General features: G+C 49.6%; 1 protein-coding gene across 2 annotated transcripts in view; it reads right to left on the bottom strand.

Moving 5' to 3' along the window:
• LOC125453363 (arylsulfatase H-like) overlaps positions 1–17,832 on the bottom strand; it is a 51,346-nt gene that overhangs the window by 21,736 nt on the left and 11,778 nt on the right. For both annotated transcript variants that reach the window (XM_059646816.1, XM_059646817.1), the window contains exons 4-6: positions 16,793–16,914; positions 13,636–13,758; positions 9,513–9,936 (exon numbers count right to left, since the gene is read on the bottom strand). In XM_059646816.1, the coding sequence (XP_059502799.1) occupies positions 9,513–9,936; positions 13,636–13,758; positions 16,793–16,914 (669 nt within the window). The remainder of the gene's footprint in view (positions 1–9,512; positions 9,937–13,635; positions 13,759–16,792; positions 16,915–17,832) is intronic.

Here is a 17,832-nt window from a genome sequence, read left to right as displayed (position 1 = left end):
GGGGGGGGTGTGCGTGCGGGGGGTGTGCGTGCGTGGGGGGCGGGGTGTGTGTGCGTGGGGGGCGGGGTGTGTGTGCGTGGGGGGCGGGGTGTGTGTGCGTGGGGGGCGGGGTGGGCGTGCGGGGGGGGCGGGGTGTGTGTGCGTGGGGGGCGGGGTGTGTGTGCGTGGGGGGCGGGGTGTGTGTGCGTGGGGGGCGGGGTGGGCGTGCGGGGGCGTGGTGGACGTGGAGGGGGTGGGGGGGGTGTGGTGAGTGGTGTGTGTGGGTGTGGGGTGGGTGGTGTGTGTGGGTGTGGGGTGGGTGGTGTGTGTGGGTGTGGGGTGGGTGGTGAGTGGGGTGTGTGTGTGTGTGTGAGTGGGGGGTGTGTGAGTGGGGGGTGTGAGTGGGGGGGGGTGTGGTGAGTGGGGGGGGGTGTGGTGAGTGGGGGGGGGTGTGGGGTGTGTGTGTGTGGGGGGGTCTGTGTGTGTGTGTGTGTGTGGGGGGTCTGTGTGTGTGTGTGTGTGTGTGGGGGTCTGTGTGTGTGTGGGGGTCTGTGTGTGTGTGGGGGGGTCTGTGTGTGTGTGTGTGGGGGTCTGTGTGTGTGTGTGTGGGTCTGTGTGTGTGTGTGTGTGTCTGTGTGTGGGGGGGGCTGTGTGTGTGTGGGTCTGTGTGTGTGTGTGTGTGTGGGGGGGGGGCTGTGTGTGTGTGTGTGTGTGTGGGGGGGGCTGTGTGTGTGGGGGGGGCTGTGTGTGTGTGTGTGGGGGGGGGCTGTGTGTGTGTGTGTGTGTGTGTGGGGGGGTGTGTGTGTGGGCGTGTGTGTGTGGGGGCGTGTGTGTGTGGGGGCGTGTGTGTGTGTGGGGGCGTGTGTGTGTGTGGGGGCGTGTGTGTGTGTGGGGGCGTGTGTGTGTGGGGGCGTGTGTGTGTGGGGGCGTGTGTGTGTGTGGGGGCGTGTGTGTGTGTGGGGGCGTGTGTGTGTGGGGGCGTGTGTGTGTGGGGGCGTGTGTGTGTGTGGGGGCGTGTGTGTGTGGGGGGGTGTGTGTGTGGGGGGGTGTGTGTGTGGGGGGGGTGTGTGAGTGGGGGGGGTGTGTGAGTGGGGGGGGTGTGTGAGTGGGGGGGTGTGTGGGGGGGGGTGTGTGGGGGGGGGTGTGTGGGGGGGGGGTGTGGGGGGGTGTGTGGGGGGGGGGGTGTGTGGGGGGGGGTGTGGGGGGGGGTGTGGGGGGGTGTGTGGGGGGGGGTGTGTGGGGGGGGGGGTGTGGGGGGGGCTGTGTGTGTGTGGGGGGGCTGTGTGTGTGTGTGTGGGGGGGGGCTGTGTGTGTGTGTGTGGGGGGGGCTGTGTGTGTGTGTGTGGGGGGGGCTGTGTGTGTGGGGGGGGGCTGTGTGTGTGGGGGGGGGCTGTGTGTGTGGGGGGGCGTGTGTGTGTGGGGGGGCGTGTGTGTGTGGGGGCGTGTGTGTGTGGGGGCGTGTGTGTGTGGGGGCGTGTGTGTGTGAGTAAGTGGGGCGTGTGTGAGTAAGTGGGGTGTGTGTGAGTATGAGTGTGAGTGGGGGGGGTGTGTGTGAGTGGGGGGGGTGTGTGTGAGTGGGGGGGGTGTGTGTGAGTGGGGGGGGTGTGTGTGAGTGGGGGGGTGTGTGTGAGTGGGGGGGTGTGTGTGAGTGGGGGGGGTGTGTGTGAGTGGGGGGGGTGTGTGTGAGTGGGGGGGGTGTGTGTGAGTGGGGGGGGTGTGTGTGAGTGGGGGGGGTGTGTGAGTGAGTGGGGTGTGTGTAAGTGTGAGTGTGTATGAGTGTGTGGGGGGGGTGTGTGAGAGTGGGGGGGGGGTGTGTGAGAGTGGGGGGGGGGTGTGAGAGTGGGGGGGGGTGTGTGTGAGAGGGGTGTGTGTGAGTGTGAGTGGGTGTGTGTGTGAGTGTGTGAGTGAGTATGAGTATGAGTGTGTGGGGGGTTGTGTGTGAGTGGGGTGTGTGTGTGTGAGTGTGAGTGGGGGGTGTGTGTGTGGGGGGTGTGAGTGGGGTGGGGGTGTGTGTGTGGGGGGTGTGAGTGGGGGGGTGTGGGGTGTGTGTGTGTGTCTGGGGGTCTGTGTGTGTGTCTGTGTCTGGGGGTCTGTGTGTGTGTGTGTGGGGGGGTATGTGTGTGTGTGTGTGGGGGCGTGTGTGTGTGTGTGGGGGCGTGTGTGTGTGTGTGGGGGCGTGTGTGTGTGGGGGCGTGTGTGTGTGGGGGCGTGTGTGTGTGGGGGCGTGTGTGTGAGTAAGTGGGGTGTGTGTGAGTGTGTATGAGTTTGTGGGGGGGTGTGTGAGAGTGGGGTGTGTGTGTGAGGGGGGTGTGTGTGTGTGAGAGGGGGGGTGTGTGTGTGTGAGAGGGGGGGTGTGTGTGTGTGTGTGAGAGGGGTGTGTGTGAGTGTGAGAGGGGTGTGAGTGAGTGTGAGTGTGTGAGTGAGTGAGAGTATGAGTGTGTGGGGGGCTGTGTGTGAGTGTGAGTGAGTGTGTGGGGGGCTGTGTGTGAGTGGGGTGTGTGTGTGTGAGTGGGGTGTGTGTGTGTGAGTGGGGTGTGTGTGGGGGGGGTGTGGTGTGTGTGTATGAGTGGGGTGGGTGTGTGTGTGTGTGTGAGTGTGTGTGGGGGGGGTGTGGTGTGTGTGTATGAGTGGGGTGGGTGTGTGTGTGCGTGGGGGCTGTGTGTGTGGGGGTGTGTGTGTGTGGGGGTGTGTGTGTGTGGGGGTGTGTGTGAGTGGGGGGTGTGTGTGAGTGGGGGGGGTGTGTGAGTGGGGGGGGTGTGTGAGTGGGGGGGGTGTGTGAGTGGGGGGGGTGTGTGAGTGGGGGGGGTGTGAGAGTGGGGGGGGTGTGAGAGTGGGGGGGGTGTGAGAGTGGGGGGGGGTGTGAGAGTGGGGGGGGGTGTGAGAGTGGGGGGGGGTGTGAGAGTGGGGGGGGGTGTGAGAGTGGGGGGGGGTGTGAGAGTGGGGGGGGGGTGTGAGAGTGGGGGGGGTGTGAGAGTGGGGGGGGTGTGAGAGTGGGGGGGGTGTGAGAGTGGGGGGGGTGTGAGAGTGGGGGGGGTGTGAGTGGGGGGGGGTGTGAGTGGGGGGGGGTGTGAGTGGGGGGGGTGTGTGAGTGGGGGGGGTGTGAGAGTGGGGGGGGTGTGTGAGTGGGGGGGGTGTGTGAGTGGGGGGGGTGTGTGAGTGGGGGGGGGTGTGTGAGTGGGGGGGGGTGTGTGAGTGGGGGGGGGGTGTGAGTGGGGGGGGGTGTGTGAGTGGGGGGGGTGTGTGAGTGAGAGTGTGAGTGTGTGGGGGGTTGTGTGAGTGGGGTGAGGGTGTGTGTGTGTGGGGGGGGTGTGTGGGGTGTGTGGGGGTGTGGGGGTGTGTGTGTGGGGGGGGTGTGTGTGTGGGGGGGGTGTGTGTGTGGGCGGGGTCTGTGTGTGGGCGGGGTCTGTGTGTGGGCGGGGTCTGTGTGTGGGCGGGGTCTGTGTGTGGGCGGGGTCTGTGTGTGGGCGGGGTCTGTGTGTGGGCGGGGGTGTGTGGGTGTGTGGGGGGGGGTGTGTGTGTGTGTGGGGGGGGGTGTGTGTGTGTGGGCGGGGTGTGTGTGGGCGGGGTGTGTGTGGGCGGGGTGTGTGTGGGCGGGGTGTGTGTGGGCGGGGTGTGTGTGGGCGGGGTGTGTGTGGGCGGGGTGTGTGTGTGGGCGGGGTGTGTGTGTGGGCGGGGTGTGTGTGTGGGCGGGGTGTGTGTGTGGGCGGGGTGTGTGTGTGGGCGGGGTGTGTGTGTGGGCGGGGTGTGTGTGTGGGCGGGGGGGGGTGTGTGTGCGGGGGCGGGGTGTGTGCGGGGGCGGGGTGTGTGCGGGGGCGGGGTGTGTGCGGGGGCGGGGTGTGTGCGGGGGCGGGGTGTGTGCGGGGGCGGGGTGTGTGCGGGGGCGGGGTGTGTGCGGGGGCGGGGTGTGTGTGTGGGGGGGGTGTCTGTGTGGGGGGGGTGTCTGTGTGGGGGGGGTGTCTGTGTGGGGGGGGTGTGTAGGTGTGGGGGGGTGTGTGTGGGCGGGCGGGGGTTGTGTTTGTGTATGTGTGTGTGTGTGTGTGTGAGGGTTGTGTGTGTATGTGTTGGGGGTGTGTGTGTGTGTTGGGGGTGTGTGTGTGTGTGGGGGTGTGTGTATCTATATGGTGTGTGTGTGTGCGCGCGCAACTGAGTGAGTTTTTTTTAGGGGATTCGTACTTTCATGTTTCCAATTAGATGTATATGCTTGCCATATGAGTCTCATGTTCAAAATAAAGCAAACACAGAAGTGCTAAGGCGCAGAAGGAGGCTATTTGACCCATTGTGGCAGTACCTGCTCTTTTATAGTGGCTCAATACCTACTGTCAATCTCCTGCTTTTCCCCCCCATGCCAAGCCTATTGTCTTTATCATAGAATCCCCATGGTGTGGAAGCAGGCCATTCAGCCCATCAAGGCCACACCACACCTCTGAAGAGCATTCCACCCAGACCTAACCCTGGACGGTGTCTCTACATCTTTGAACTGAGGGGGGAAACCGGAGCACCTGGAGGAAACGCACGCAGCCAAGGGGAGAATGTGCAAACTCCACACCAACAGTTGCCTGAGGCTGGAATCAAACCGGGTCCCTGGTGCTGTGGGGCAGCAGTGCTGACCACTGAGCCACCGTGCCACACCATGATAATTATTATTCAAATTATCATCCATTGCCCTCTTGAATGCCTCAATTGAGCAATCATTTTGCTCTTTATTGAAGAAACTTGGTTGCGGAGTCCTTTTACTTTAAATGTAGTATGGATAAAAATCTATAAATTGGTAACTGCATTGAACATTTAGATTTATACCACTGTTACTGCAGGAGGGGATTATAGAGAGATGCGGGACAGTCCTCCAGCCTCAATCATATCATCTCATTTATTTTCCCATAACCATTACCATTCTCTGGGTAAAGAGAATAAATCCCATATTCAAGAGCGGTAGTGACTATCTGCGATTTAGTTCTGGCTGGTTTGCTATTGTGTGGATCAGAGTAACAACAGCACATCCTTTTTTTGACTGAGCTAGACTAGAGACCTGCCTTGTTGCCTTATACGCAGTTAAAAACAAAAGTCAGTTATGATCTGATGAATAACTGGTGACTTCAGGCACAGAACATAACAGAGATTTGGTCTCCCCACCAAGTGGAAATATATTTTCTCTGTCTGCCTTATCAAATGTGTCAGCATGTGGAAGGCCCTTATGTAGCTCATTCCCCCTAGAAAGGGAGCCCAGAACATTTCTTAGAATCCCTACAGTGTGGAAACAGGATGTTAGGCACAACAAGTCCACACTAACCTCAGAGAATCCCACCCAGACCCATCCCCCATAACCCATGTAATCTACACATCCCTGAACATTATAAGCAATTTAGCATGGCTAATCCACTTGGCCTGCACATCTGTTGACTGTGGGAGGAAACCAGAGCACCCAGAGCAAACCCTCACCGATACAGGGAGAACGCGCAAACTGCTGCATTTTTTCGTAATTCGTTCTCAGGGATGTAAGTGTTGTTGGTGAGGCCAACCTGGAATGAACTAGAACGAGGGTTTCAGAGTTTAAAAACAAGGGGGATTCCATTTAAGAAAAAGGAAAAACATTTTCTTTCAGAGTATTGAGAGAATTTGGAATTCCCTTCCTCAAAAGGGAGTGGACATCGAGTCTTTTAAATATTTTTAAGGAGAGGTAGATAGATACGCGATTACTGAAGAGCTGGAGGATTATTAGGGGTATGCCAGAATTTAGAGTTGAGGTTAAAATCAGAGCAGCCATGGTCTCAATGAATGAGGGAGCAGGCCCGAAGGGCTGAGTTCCTTGTTCATATGTTCTTATCCTTGATTGCCGAGATTGCAGTTAAGTGTCGACCATTGAAGTTGTTGGTGGATAGGATCAGGGTAAACCCTAAGGCTTTCTATAGGTACTTAAGGAATAAAAGAATGACGAAAGTAAGATTACGCCTAATCAAGGATAGTAGTGGGAGGTTGTGTGTGGAGTCGGAGGAGATAGGGGAAGCACTAAATGAATATTTTTCAACAGTATTCACTCTAGAAAACAACAATGTTGTCGAGGAGAATACTGAGATACAGGCTACTAGACTAGGTGGGATTGAGGTTCACAAGGAAGAGGTATTAGAAATCCTACTGAGGGTGTAGATAGATAAGTCCCCTTGGCCGATGGGATGTATCATAAGACCCTCTGGGAAGCCAGGGAGGAGATTGCCGAGCCTTTGGCATTGATCTTTAACTCGTCATTGTCTACAGGAATAGTGCCAGACGACTGGAGGATAGCAAATGTGGTTCCCCTGTTCAAGAAGGGGAGTAGAGACAACCCTGGCAATTATAGACCTGTGAGCCTTACCTCAGTTGTTGGTAAAGTGTTAGAAAAAGCTATAAGAGATAGGGTTTATAATCATCTAGAAAAGAATAAATTGATTAGGGATAGTCAGCACGTTTTTGTGAAGGGAAGTTCGTGCCTCACAAACCTTATTGAGTTCTTTGAGAAGGTGACCAAACAGGTAGATAAGAGTAAACCGGATGATGTGGTGTATACGGATTTCAGCAAGGCGTTCGATAAGGTTCCCCACAATAGGCTATTGTACAAAATGCGGAGGAATGGAATTGTGGGAGATATAGCAGTTTGGATCGGAAATTGGCTTGCTGAAAGAAGACAGAGGGTGGTAGTTGATGGGAAATGTTCATCCTGGAGACCAGTTACTAGTGGTGTACCGCAAGGGTCGGGGTTGGGTCCACTGCCATTTGTCATTTTTATAAATGACCTGGATGAGGGCATAGAAGGATGGGTTAGTAAATTTGCAGACGACACTAAGGTCGGTGGAGTTGTGGATAGTGACCAAGGATGCTGTAGGTTGCAGAGAGATATAGATAAGCTGCAGAGCTGGGCTGAGAGGTGGCAAATGGAGTTTAATGCGGACAAGTGTGAGGTGATGCACTTTGGTAGGAGTAACCGAAGGCAAAGTACTGGGCTAATGGTAAGATTCTTGGTAGTGTAGATGAGCAGAGAGATCTCGGTGTCCATGTACACAGATCCTTGAAAGTTGCCACCCAGGTTGACAGGGCTGTTAAGAAGGCATACAGTGTTTTAGCTTTTATTAATAGAGGGATCGAGTTCCGGAACCAAGAGGTTATGCTGCAGCTCTACAAAACTCTGGTGCGGCCGCACTTGGGAGTATTGCGTACTCGCATTTTAGAAGGATGTGGAAGCTTTGGAAAAGGTGGAGGGGAGATTTACTAGGATGTTGCCTGGTATGGAGGGAAGGTCTTACGAGGAAAGTCTGAGGGACAGAAGGCTGTTTTCGTTACAGAGAAGAAGGTTGAGAGGTGACTTAATTGAGACATATAAAATAATCAGAGGGTTAGTTAGGGTGGATAGGGAGACCCTTTTTCCTAGGATGGCGACGGCGAGCACGAGGGGGCATAGCTTTATATTGAGGGGTGAAAAATATAGGACAGATGTCAGAGGTGGTTTCTATACTCAGAGTAGTAAGGGAATGGAACGCTTTGTTGCAACGGTAGTAGATTCGCCAACTTTAGGTACATTTAAGTCATCATTGGACAAGCATATGGACGTACATGGAATAGTGTAGGTTAGATGGGCTTGAGATCGGTATGACAGGTCGGCACAACATCGAGGGCCGAAGGGCCTGTACTGTGCTGTAATGTTCTATGTTCTATGTTCTATAGTGCTGTAGGTCTGAAGTCTCATGATGTTTTGATGGGGTAAGGATGGTGGATTTCCTTCCAAAATTAACATTTGTGGACCAGATGGGTATCTATGACAATCGACATGGTCATCATTAGGCTAGCTTCTTGTTTCAGTTTTTTATTGAATACAAATTTGACCATCTGCCATAGTGGGGTTTATCCCCAAAGTAATTGCCTAGGGTTCTCAATTACACATGCAGTGGCACTAGCACTATATTACTGCTTTTACATAAATGTCCTCATTAATCTGTAGTTCTACTTCTACCAATTTGTGTATAAATAATAATTTAGTAGTATGGAACGTTGGAATTGCTGAAGGAGGAGTATTTTGTTGATGCTTTTCATCTTGCATTCAGGACAATTTACAAGAACATAATTTCAGGGGAAAACAAACACTTTGAACTATATGAACGAAGAGGGCTGACTGGTTGGCAAGCAGATACTGATTGGTAGAACATTGCCATGGAGAATGTACTTTGACTGTCCATTATCAAGCTTTGTTTAAATTTTAGACCAGTGCCCTGAGAAGTGAACCAATGAATGGCTGTCACCCACTAGGTTAAGTTGAAACATGCTCAGTGCATGTCCATGTTATTTCTGCCTGTAATTACCAGGTCCTGTGTGTCATTATACGTAGATTCCATCACCAGTGCCAGGCTTAACTCGGAATTAGGCTGACAATCAATTTAGGATTGTCAGTCGGACTTGCAATGAGGAGCACTTCTGTTTACACGAGAGCCCTGTTCTGTGCAGTCTGGAGGAACATATGTCTGTTTCAACTCAACAAAATGGGTGACAGTATTTGTCACATTTGTACAACCTTAAGTTGCTACGTTCTTCTAATCCATTTAGACTTATTTTCTAAACAGTTGTGTGCGTACGCATGGATTACTCCTTTATGTTACGTGATACTCATCGCAAGCTGGAAGAGTAACACTTTATATTCTGCTTGGGGACATTACAGCCTTCAGGGCTCAATGCTGAGTTTAATAATTTTCAACCTTGAAAACCTCCTTCAATTTCCTTTAGCCACCCCAATACCCCAGGTCCTGTTATGACATGGGCCGTTTCCAGCACAGCCAACCCATTTTCTCCCACTCATTGCCCTCACCATTGCTTCACAGAATCCATACGGTGTGGAAGTAGGCCATTCAGCCCATCCAGTCTACAATGACGCTCTGAAAAGCATCCCACCCAAACCCACTCCCCTAACCTCCCCTATCCTATCCCTGTAACCCTGCATACTATCCATGGATACAATGGGCAGTAAGTACAGCCAATCCACCTAAACTGCACATCTCTGAGCTATGGAAGGGAACCGGAGCACCTGGAGAAAACCCATGCACATGCAGAGAGACTGTGTAAGCTCCACATAGACATTTACACAAGGTTGGAATCAAATCAGGGTCTCTGGTGTTGTGAAGCATCAGTGCTAGCCACTGAGCCACCGTGCCACCCCTAATCCTATCCAGCTTCTTTTCTTCCCTTGGTTTGCTATGTCAATCCCTCAATTTTTTTTCTCACTGTCTGGGCTCCCTCCCCATCTATCAGCTCTCTCTTTTTATCCCTCAGCCACCACGGTCATCAGCGTAAATATCACCTTTCCCTGGCTGCTATCAGCTCTGTGGGAGAGTCACTGGACCGGAATCTTTAGCTCAGTTTTCTCTCTGCAGATGCTGTCCAGACCTCCTGAGCTTCAACAATTTCTCCTTCAGTGCGTACACTTGCACTGCCCAGTTTAAGACCAGAATGGTAGCACATTTGATCCAACCTGCCCACATGTCCAAACACACCTTCAGAGGTATTGGGGCAATGTTTCTTACCTTTCAATAAATGCCAGGGCTTCCTCAACCATTCTGGTAGGCAGGGTTTCTCCATTTGATGGCTGCTGAACAACATCATGGTTCCTCATGATCAGGCAGTTCCAGACCCTCATGAAACCGAAAACACAGTACCAGGCCCCAAAGAAGAGGGAGCATAAAACTGTGAGCCATACAATTATCCCCCAACCAAGATTGGTAAAGCCAGTCCATTTCATAACAAACAGTATCAACAGTCCCACCATCAGGGTGTTATTGATCAGGCGTAGTCGACCTTGGAAGTTAGTTAAAATGGCACTTCCTTCTCCTGGCTTGCAATCATGGATGTTTGTGAGAGGTGTTCCGTAGAAGAAATCAAACCCATGGTTGAGTGGATGATGACAATGATCATTGCGGGATTCACAATTTACTCCAAGATGCCATTTTCCTGTAAAAAGACCGCACAGAGAATTCATTTAATTGTTTAAGGCAATCCATTTGAGTGATACCCTCTTTGCACTTCAAACTCTTAGGTGTCACAGTGGGGAATAGAAAGGTTGAGGGTTGGGACCCTGTTTCAACTGAATGCTAAACATATGTTCTTAAAACTAGTGTATCGGGCTGGCTTTTCCCAACAGAGGTGGGGTAGAACCCATACTGCGATGCTGCCATCTTCCCCAGCCTGCTGGGGAGCAGAATGTTCTTGGGGGGCAAGGCCATATTCGGCCTAGAGGCAGGTTTGCTGCACTCCTCTTCAGACTTGCACTGGGGACTGAAGGCCTTAGTGGGCGGTTTAATGGTCCACCTCCATTCCAGCCTCCAAAAGACTGAACCACAGAGATATTACAGCCATTCAAGGAATTAAGGAATAAAAGAATGACAAGAGTAAGATTACGGCCAATCAAGGATAGTAGTGGGAAGTTGTGTGTGGAGTCAGAGGAGATAGGGGAAGCACTAAATGAATATTTTTCAACAGTAATCACTCTAGAAAACGACAATGTTGTCGAGGAGAATACTGAGATACAGGCTACTAGAATAGGTGGGATTGAGGTTCACAAGGAAGAGGTATTAGAAATCCTACAGAGGGTGAAGATAGATAAGTCCCCTGGGCTGGATGGGATTTATCCTAGGATCCTCTGGGAAGCCAGGGAGGAGATTACCGAGCCTTTGGCATTGATCTTTAACTCGTCATTGTCTACAGGAATAGTGCCAGATGACTAGAGGATAGCAAATGTGGTTCCCCTGTTCAAGAAGGGGAGTAGAGACAACCCTGGTAATTCTAGACCAGTGAGCCTTACCTCAGTTGTTGGTAAAGTGTTGGAAAAGGCTATAAGGGATAGGGTTTATAATCATCTAGAAAAGAATAAATTGATTAGGGATAGTCAGCATGGTTTTGTGAAGGGAAGGTTGTGCCTCACAAACATTATGGAGTTCTTTGAGAAGGTGGCCAAACAGGTAGATAAGAGAAAACCAGTTGATGTGGTGTATATGGATTTCAGCAAGGCATTCGATAAGGTTCCCCACAGTAGGCTATTGTACAAAATGCGGAGGAATGGGATTGTGGGAGATATAGCAGTTTGGATCAGAAATTGGCTTGCTGAAAGAAGACAGAGGGTGGTAGTTGATGGGAAATGTTCATCCTGGAGACCAGTTACTAGTGGTGTACCGCAAGTGTCGGTGTCAGGTCCACTGCTGCTCGTCATTTTTATAAATGACCTGGATGAGGGTGTAGCAGAATTAGTAAATTTGCAGACGACACTAAGGTCGGTGGAGTTGTGGATAGTGACCAAGGATGCTGTAGGTTACAAGAGAGACATAGATAAGTTGCAGAGCTAGGCTGAGAGGTGGCAAATGGAGTTTAATGCAGACAAGTGTGAGGTGATGCACTTTGGTAGGAGTAACCGGAAGGCAAAGTACTGGGCTAATGATAAGATTCTTGGTACTGTAGATGAGCAGAGAGGTCTCGGTATCCACGTACTCAGATCCTTGAAAGTTGCCACCCAGGTTGACAGGGCTGTTAAGAAGGCATACAGTGTTTTAGTTTTTTTAATAGAGGGATCAAGTTCCGGAACCATGAGGTTATGCTGCAGCTGTACAAAACTCTGGTGTGGCCGCACTTGGAGTATTGCGCACAGTTCTGGTCACCGCATTATAAGAAGGATGTGGAAGCTTTGGAAAGTGTGCGGAGGAGATTTACTAGGACGTTGCCTGGTATGGAGGGAAGGTCTTACAAGGAAAGGCTGAGGGACTTGAGGCTGTTTTCATTACAGAGAAGGAGGTTGAGAGGTGACTTGATTGAGACATAGAGGGTTAGATAGGGTGGATAGGGAGAGCCTTTTTCCCTAGGATGGTGACGGCGAGCACGAGGGGGCATAGCTTTAAATTGAGGGGTGAAAGATATAGGACAGATGTCAGAGGTAGTTTCTTTACTCAGAGCAATAAGGGAATGGAACGCTTTGCCTGCAACGGTAGTAGATTCGCCAACTTTAAGTACATTTAAGTCGTCATTGGACAAGCATATGGATGTACATGGAATAGTGTAGGTTAGACGGGCTTCAGACTGGTATGACAGGTCAGCACAACATTGAGGGCCGAAGGGCCTGTACTGTGCTGTACCGTTCTATGTTCTATGTTCAGCCCATCATGCCCATCTACATCGACCAGGTTCCTCTGATGGAACCACAGGTGAATGGTGAACAGTCTGCAGAAGGCCTCGAAAAGGTACTTCATTATATTTAAAAGTGTTTTAACATCCAAATGTATCCAACAACTCAACTCTCTGCAAATGTCCAAAACCCCTCACCCACTCTGCACATGCTCCTTACTCTCCACCTCACCCTTTACCACTGCTTTCCTCAGCACACCTGATGCTATTCATCCCAACATGTTCAATAACGTCAAGTGAAAATTTAGAATATACATTGCTAAATGGGTGATTAAACCTTCTGTTCACAGCATTAGCATGGCTCAGCTCAACAACACATGCTACAGTGCTGATAAATGCTGATGAGCTGTGTAAGGAGGCAAAAACCATTTTAGCTACCTTTAACAATGCTTCGCAACTCCGTCTCATGGTTCTTCCACTTAAAGCCGGCATGAAACCCTGCGAGATGCCGAACCCTCCCATAGATGGGCGCTTACTCAGCCCGCAGCTATGTAAACCCTTTTTGAGGAGGAATTTCTTCACCAAAAGGGTTGTTAATCTGTGGCATTCCCTGCCCGGTGAAGCAGTTGAGGCTACCTCGTTGAATGCTTATAAGGTGAAGATAAGTAGATTTTTGAACAACAGTGAGGTAATTAAGGGTTATGATGACGATGGGCAAGTGAAGTTGAGTCCATGAGAAGATCAGCCATGATCTTAGTGAATAGAGGATCAGGTTCAATGGACCAGATGACCTACTCCTGCACCTGTTTCTTATGTTCTTAATGACAGGGGTGGACTGTTTGAGGTTCCCCTTCCTCACCCATCCTTAGGGCAATGGCACACCACAGAAATTGAGGCAGGGTTTCTGGATGCACCACTCAGTGTCATGTGTTTGCCATGTTCCCTTCATTCTCATCCAGTCATGGCCAGAACAACGTCAGCCCTCTTGCCTGACGACTGAAGCTATTATGATTACATTTATTACCTCTTCCGTAGGCGTGCCAATTCAGATCTTTTCTCACACACTGCCCACCAGCAAAACTTGACAGCACAATGCCCATGCTTTGGTACCTCTAAATCATCAGGTCAGACTATTCTGAAAAAAATCAACTGTCAGTTAAATATGTGGGGACCTATGCTGGTCAGCCACATCACCAGACAGGTGCTCAGGTAAAACTAGTAACCATTTCCCATTAAAAAGTAATAACTAGAAGACCTTGGGTAGTAATTACATTTTGCATGAAACAAACCTTTTTCTCCAGCCCTCCCTGTTAATTAGCTGTAAAATACCTGAAGGCACATCAGGCATTTAAAAATGTAAAGACTAAACCCAATTTAGCAAGACAATTTTACCTTCACTGTGTGTGCATGTTGTAGTAAAGTAGCCACAGGTATTTCACTTTCATTTGAAACTTATTGCATTTTATTTGATAGTCTGCCACCTCAGAATATTTCAGGTTATTTTGTAAGGACAAAACTAGATAAAATTCCATTTGGCCATACCTATAATGCCAGTGGCATATCCTTGTTTTTGCAATAGTGCTGCAAAGGTCGTCTCATTCTCAGGAAGACCCCCAGAGCTGCCAGTGAACACAAGCACGCGCACGCTGTAACCATTGTCCATACCTTAAATCAAAATTCAGAGAAACAAACTTCGTGATACTTTCTCATACCTATTTTCTTGTAGTGGGAATTAAACAAAATTTTGTTCAAAAGGTAGCATTGAAGTAAGGTGGGATAGCAAGAACTGCAGATGCTGGAGTCAGAGCTAACACAGTATGGAGCTGGGCGAACACAGCAGGCCAGGCAGCATAAGAGGAGCAGGAAAGCTGACGTTTCAGGTCGACTTTCCTGTTCCTCTGATGCCACCTGGCGTGCGGGAGCTATTTACAAGCAAGTACTGTAATGCACATGTTAGCACATGTGAACCTTGAACATTCTTCGGGTCCACTTCAGCAGAAATGACTGAAGAGGAACCTGCATCAGTCTTGACAGCAGATTAGAGAGTATAGACAGATAAGATAAGAGAAAGGCCAAAGAATGAAATATTTCTGTTGACCGAACAAGAATGAAACATAAACAACGTACGCGGATGTGACCACATTCCTTTTTTTGAATGTATGGGACAGAAATTGGACAGCGAGAGACAGAGCTAGATGGGGGATTAAACAGAATTCTCCTCAGCCAGTCCAACTCTCTCACTGAGGCTGGTTTAATAAACACAAAGTTAACATTGATACCTGAATCCTCATGTGGTCTGTGTGAGAAATCGACCAAAACATCCTTGAGGTTGTGGGCTTGCTCGCCAAGCTGCTGGGCTTAGTTGTGAAAATTTCGTACTCCCAGCTAGGTAACATGGTCAGCACGCTTCTGGTGAAGCATCGGTGTTCTGTTCCATTTGTTACTTATTTGCCTTGGCTTTTTAAGGTGGTTGGTATTACACCCGGTTCTGTTTCTCAGTGGGTTGTACACAGCATCTAATTCAATGTTTCAGAGATAGTAGGAACTGCAGATGCTGGAGAATCTGAGAAAACAAGGTGTAGAGCTGGATGAACACAGCAGGCCAAGCAGCATCAGAGGAGCAGGAAGGCTGATATTTCGGGACTAGGCCCTTCTTCAGAAAATTTTTCTGTTTGTTGATGGACTTCCAGTTAGAATACCAGGTCTTCAGGAATTCCCTGGTGTCTCTGTTTGGCTTGTGTGATTATGGAAGTGTTGTCTCAATCAAATGAGTGTCCCTCTTTGTCCATGCATAGTGAGACAAGTTACAGTAAGTCGTGTCTCTTGGTGTCTAGTAGGTGTTCGTGAATCCATATTGTCAGTTTTCTTCTGGTTTGGCCTATGTAGTGTTTCTCACACTCCTTGCATGGTATTCCTGGAGGTCTGGCACTCTGAACAGAGCTCAATCAACAAACACATTGAATTCGGCCCTATGTAAAACCCACTGAGAAACAGAACTGGAAGTAATGCCAACCATCCCAGCAAACTGAAGGATATAAATAACAAGTGAACACCAACGCTTCACTGGAGACGTACCGAAGATGTTACCTAACAGGGTAACAAAACGTTTGCAACCAAACCCATAGACTCGGCGAGCATATCTACAACCTCATGCACAACCCAAGCTACAAATTTTCTCAAAAACTTCCAAACATTCTTGATTAAAGGTTGGGCTGGGTGCTCTGGTGCCTCAATAGCAAAGGCATTGACAGGTGTACTAGTAAACTACAAAACAAGATGAGTGCTAAACATCCAATGGTATTATTCAAAGAAGTGCAGTCCGAGTTCTCCTGGTGGCTTGGCCAACATTTATTTTTCGAGTACAGTATTATTGTGTAAATCAGAAGGTTTTTTTTAAATAGAAATAATCAGATTTAACACAATGGTCCATGCAGCAAAATTATAATTTGTCTGACAGGATTAAATTCTATTAACAAATTAAAACAAAATTTGACACAATTAGGTTGATCAGACTTTAGGTCTTTTCTCTAAATGAAAGGGCTGAAGTATGACCTATTAGAGACCTTTAAATTATGAGAGCAGCCAATACGATGGGTGTTGGCTATAGCCCAGTGGCACTATCACTAGACTATTAATCCAAAGATCCAAGTAATGTTCTGGGGGCCTTGGTTCAAAACTTGCCACATCAGATGGCAGAATTTGAATTCAATTAAAACAATCTGGAATTAAGAGTCAAATGGTGAACATGATTCCACTGCTGTTGTTGGAAAAACCCATTTAGTTCATTAATGTCGTTTAGGGAAGGAAACTGCCATCCTTACCTGGTCTGGTGTACATGTGATTCCAGGCCCACAGCAAAGTGGTTGACTCTTAACTGTCTTCTGGACAATTAGGGACAGGCAACAAAACGGTGGTCCGGCCAGCGACACCCACATACCAGGAATGAATTAAATATAAAGAAAATGTTTCCCCTTGTGGAACAACCCTAAGACAACGGCTATAAATATAAGCTAGACATTTCTTTAAGGGGATGTTATGGCTTAGTGGTGCTGCTGCTGTACTGTTAATCTGGAGGCCCAGGTAATATTCTGGGGACCCTGGTCCAAACTCCACCATAATGACCATAAATCCATTGTTGATTGGTAGAAAACCTCATCTGGTTCATTAATTAGGGAAGGAAACTGTCATCCCTACCTTGGTCTGGCCTATATGTGACTCCAGACCCACACCAATGTGGCTGACTCTTAACTGCTCTTTGGGCAATTAGGGATGGGAAATAAATGCTGCGTGGGTTTCCTCCAGGTGCTCCGGTTTCCTCCCCCAGTCCAAAGATGTGCAGGCTAGGTGGATCGGCCATGCTAAGTTGCCCATAATGTTCAGGGGTGTGTGGGTTATAGGGGAATGAGTCTGGATGGGATGCTTCAAGGGGCGGTGTGGACTTGTTGGGCTGAATGGCCTGTAGGGAATCTAATCTAAAGTCACCATAGGCCCAGGTTGCTTGCTCATTGGAGAGAGGCTACAGGTGGTGAGTTTAATCTGAGGGTCACCACACCTCAGGCAAAGTTATGAGGCAGTAGCCTCAGTCAGTGCAAGAAATGAAATCTCTTTGCACTAAGAACCAGCTGTCCAGCCAAGTGAGCTAACCAAACCCGGAATGACGATCAGCTGAATAATTGTACTGATGTCAATGCTGCCTTACCTGAGCGAATAGGGTATCTGCCCGTCATAAAGGCTGCCCTGCTGGGTGTACACAGTGGAGCTGCAGCTATATGATGGGTCAGCATCACACCATCCTTTGCCAGATTATCAATATTGGGAGTTCTGTTGAAAAGAAAATTTATGAGAGTGATGCAGTCATTCCTGACCTGGCACCTACCAAAGGTGCCACTTTGTTTTCTGCTTAAAGATCAATAATTATGATTTTTTCAAAAAATTGTTTCTCTGGGGCCACCCTCAAAGCCTCCTTCCTACCCAAAGCAAAAGGGCTGAAAGTCAAACTTAAGGACTCAAGAGGAAAGGGAAACGTTGAATTGATGGTGATGATCCAATGAAATTAGCCTCATTGTTGAATGCAGCTCCACTTTTATACATAAAAAAACAAAAAAAAACAGACGGGTTAACACCTCCTCCTGCCTAAGGTGTGGAGTTTGCACATTCTCCCCGTGTCTGCGTGGGTTTCCTCCAGGTGCTCCGGTTTTCCCACCCTGCCAGTCCAAGGATATGCAGGTTAGGTGGATTGGCCGTGTGAAATTACCCATATAGAGTCCAGCGATCTGCAGGTTGGGTAGATTAGCCATGGGAAATGTTAGATTATGGGAATAGGGTGGGGGTGTTTGGTCTGGGTGGGATGCTCTTTGGATGGTTAGAGCAGACTCAATGGGCAACTTTCTGCACTGTAAGGATTCTATGATTCTAATAATTGAAGCTTGAAGCTTTGGATCTGTCTTTTACTCTTTTTAGTCTACAAATTTACTGTTGATCCCTTCGACTTGTGAACAAGCCTGGCCTTTTCATTGTGGAGCCTCCAGCTGCTCCCTGCCCTTATCTTTGTGAATGAACCTGTTGGCCTTTTCCTTGGGAGCAGTCGCCCTGGTCTATAGCACAGGTTGAGAGTGGGAACTATGTCCTGTATGCAACAGTAAGCAGAGCTGAATGGAAAACAAACTGTTTGGCCTGACAGATTCTAACAGCAAATTAATGCTGTACAAACTTTGGCAACATTTTGAGAGTACCCTTCTT

Source organism: Stegostoma tigrinum, chromosome 6 (genome assembly GCF_030684315.1).
Source record: "Stegostoma tigrinum isolate sSteTig4 chromosome 6, sSteTig4.hap1, whole genome shotgun sequence".
NCBI lineage: Eukaryota > Metazoa > Chordata > Chondrichthyes > Orectolobiformes > Stegostomatidae > Stegostoma > Stegostoma tigrinum.
Note: the sequence above shows the minus strand (reverse complement) of the source record. Positions and strands in the feature narration are given on the sequence as shown.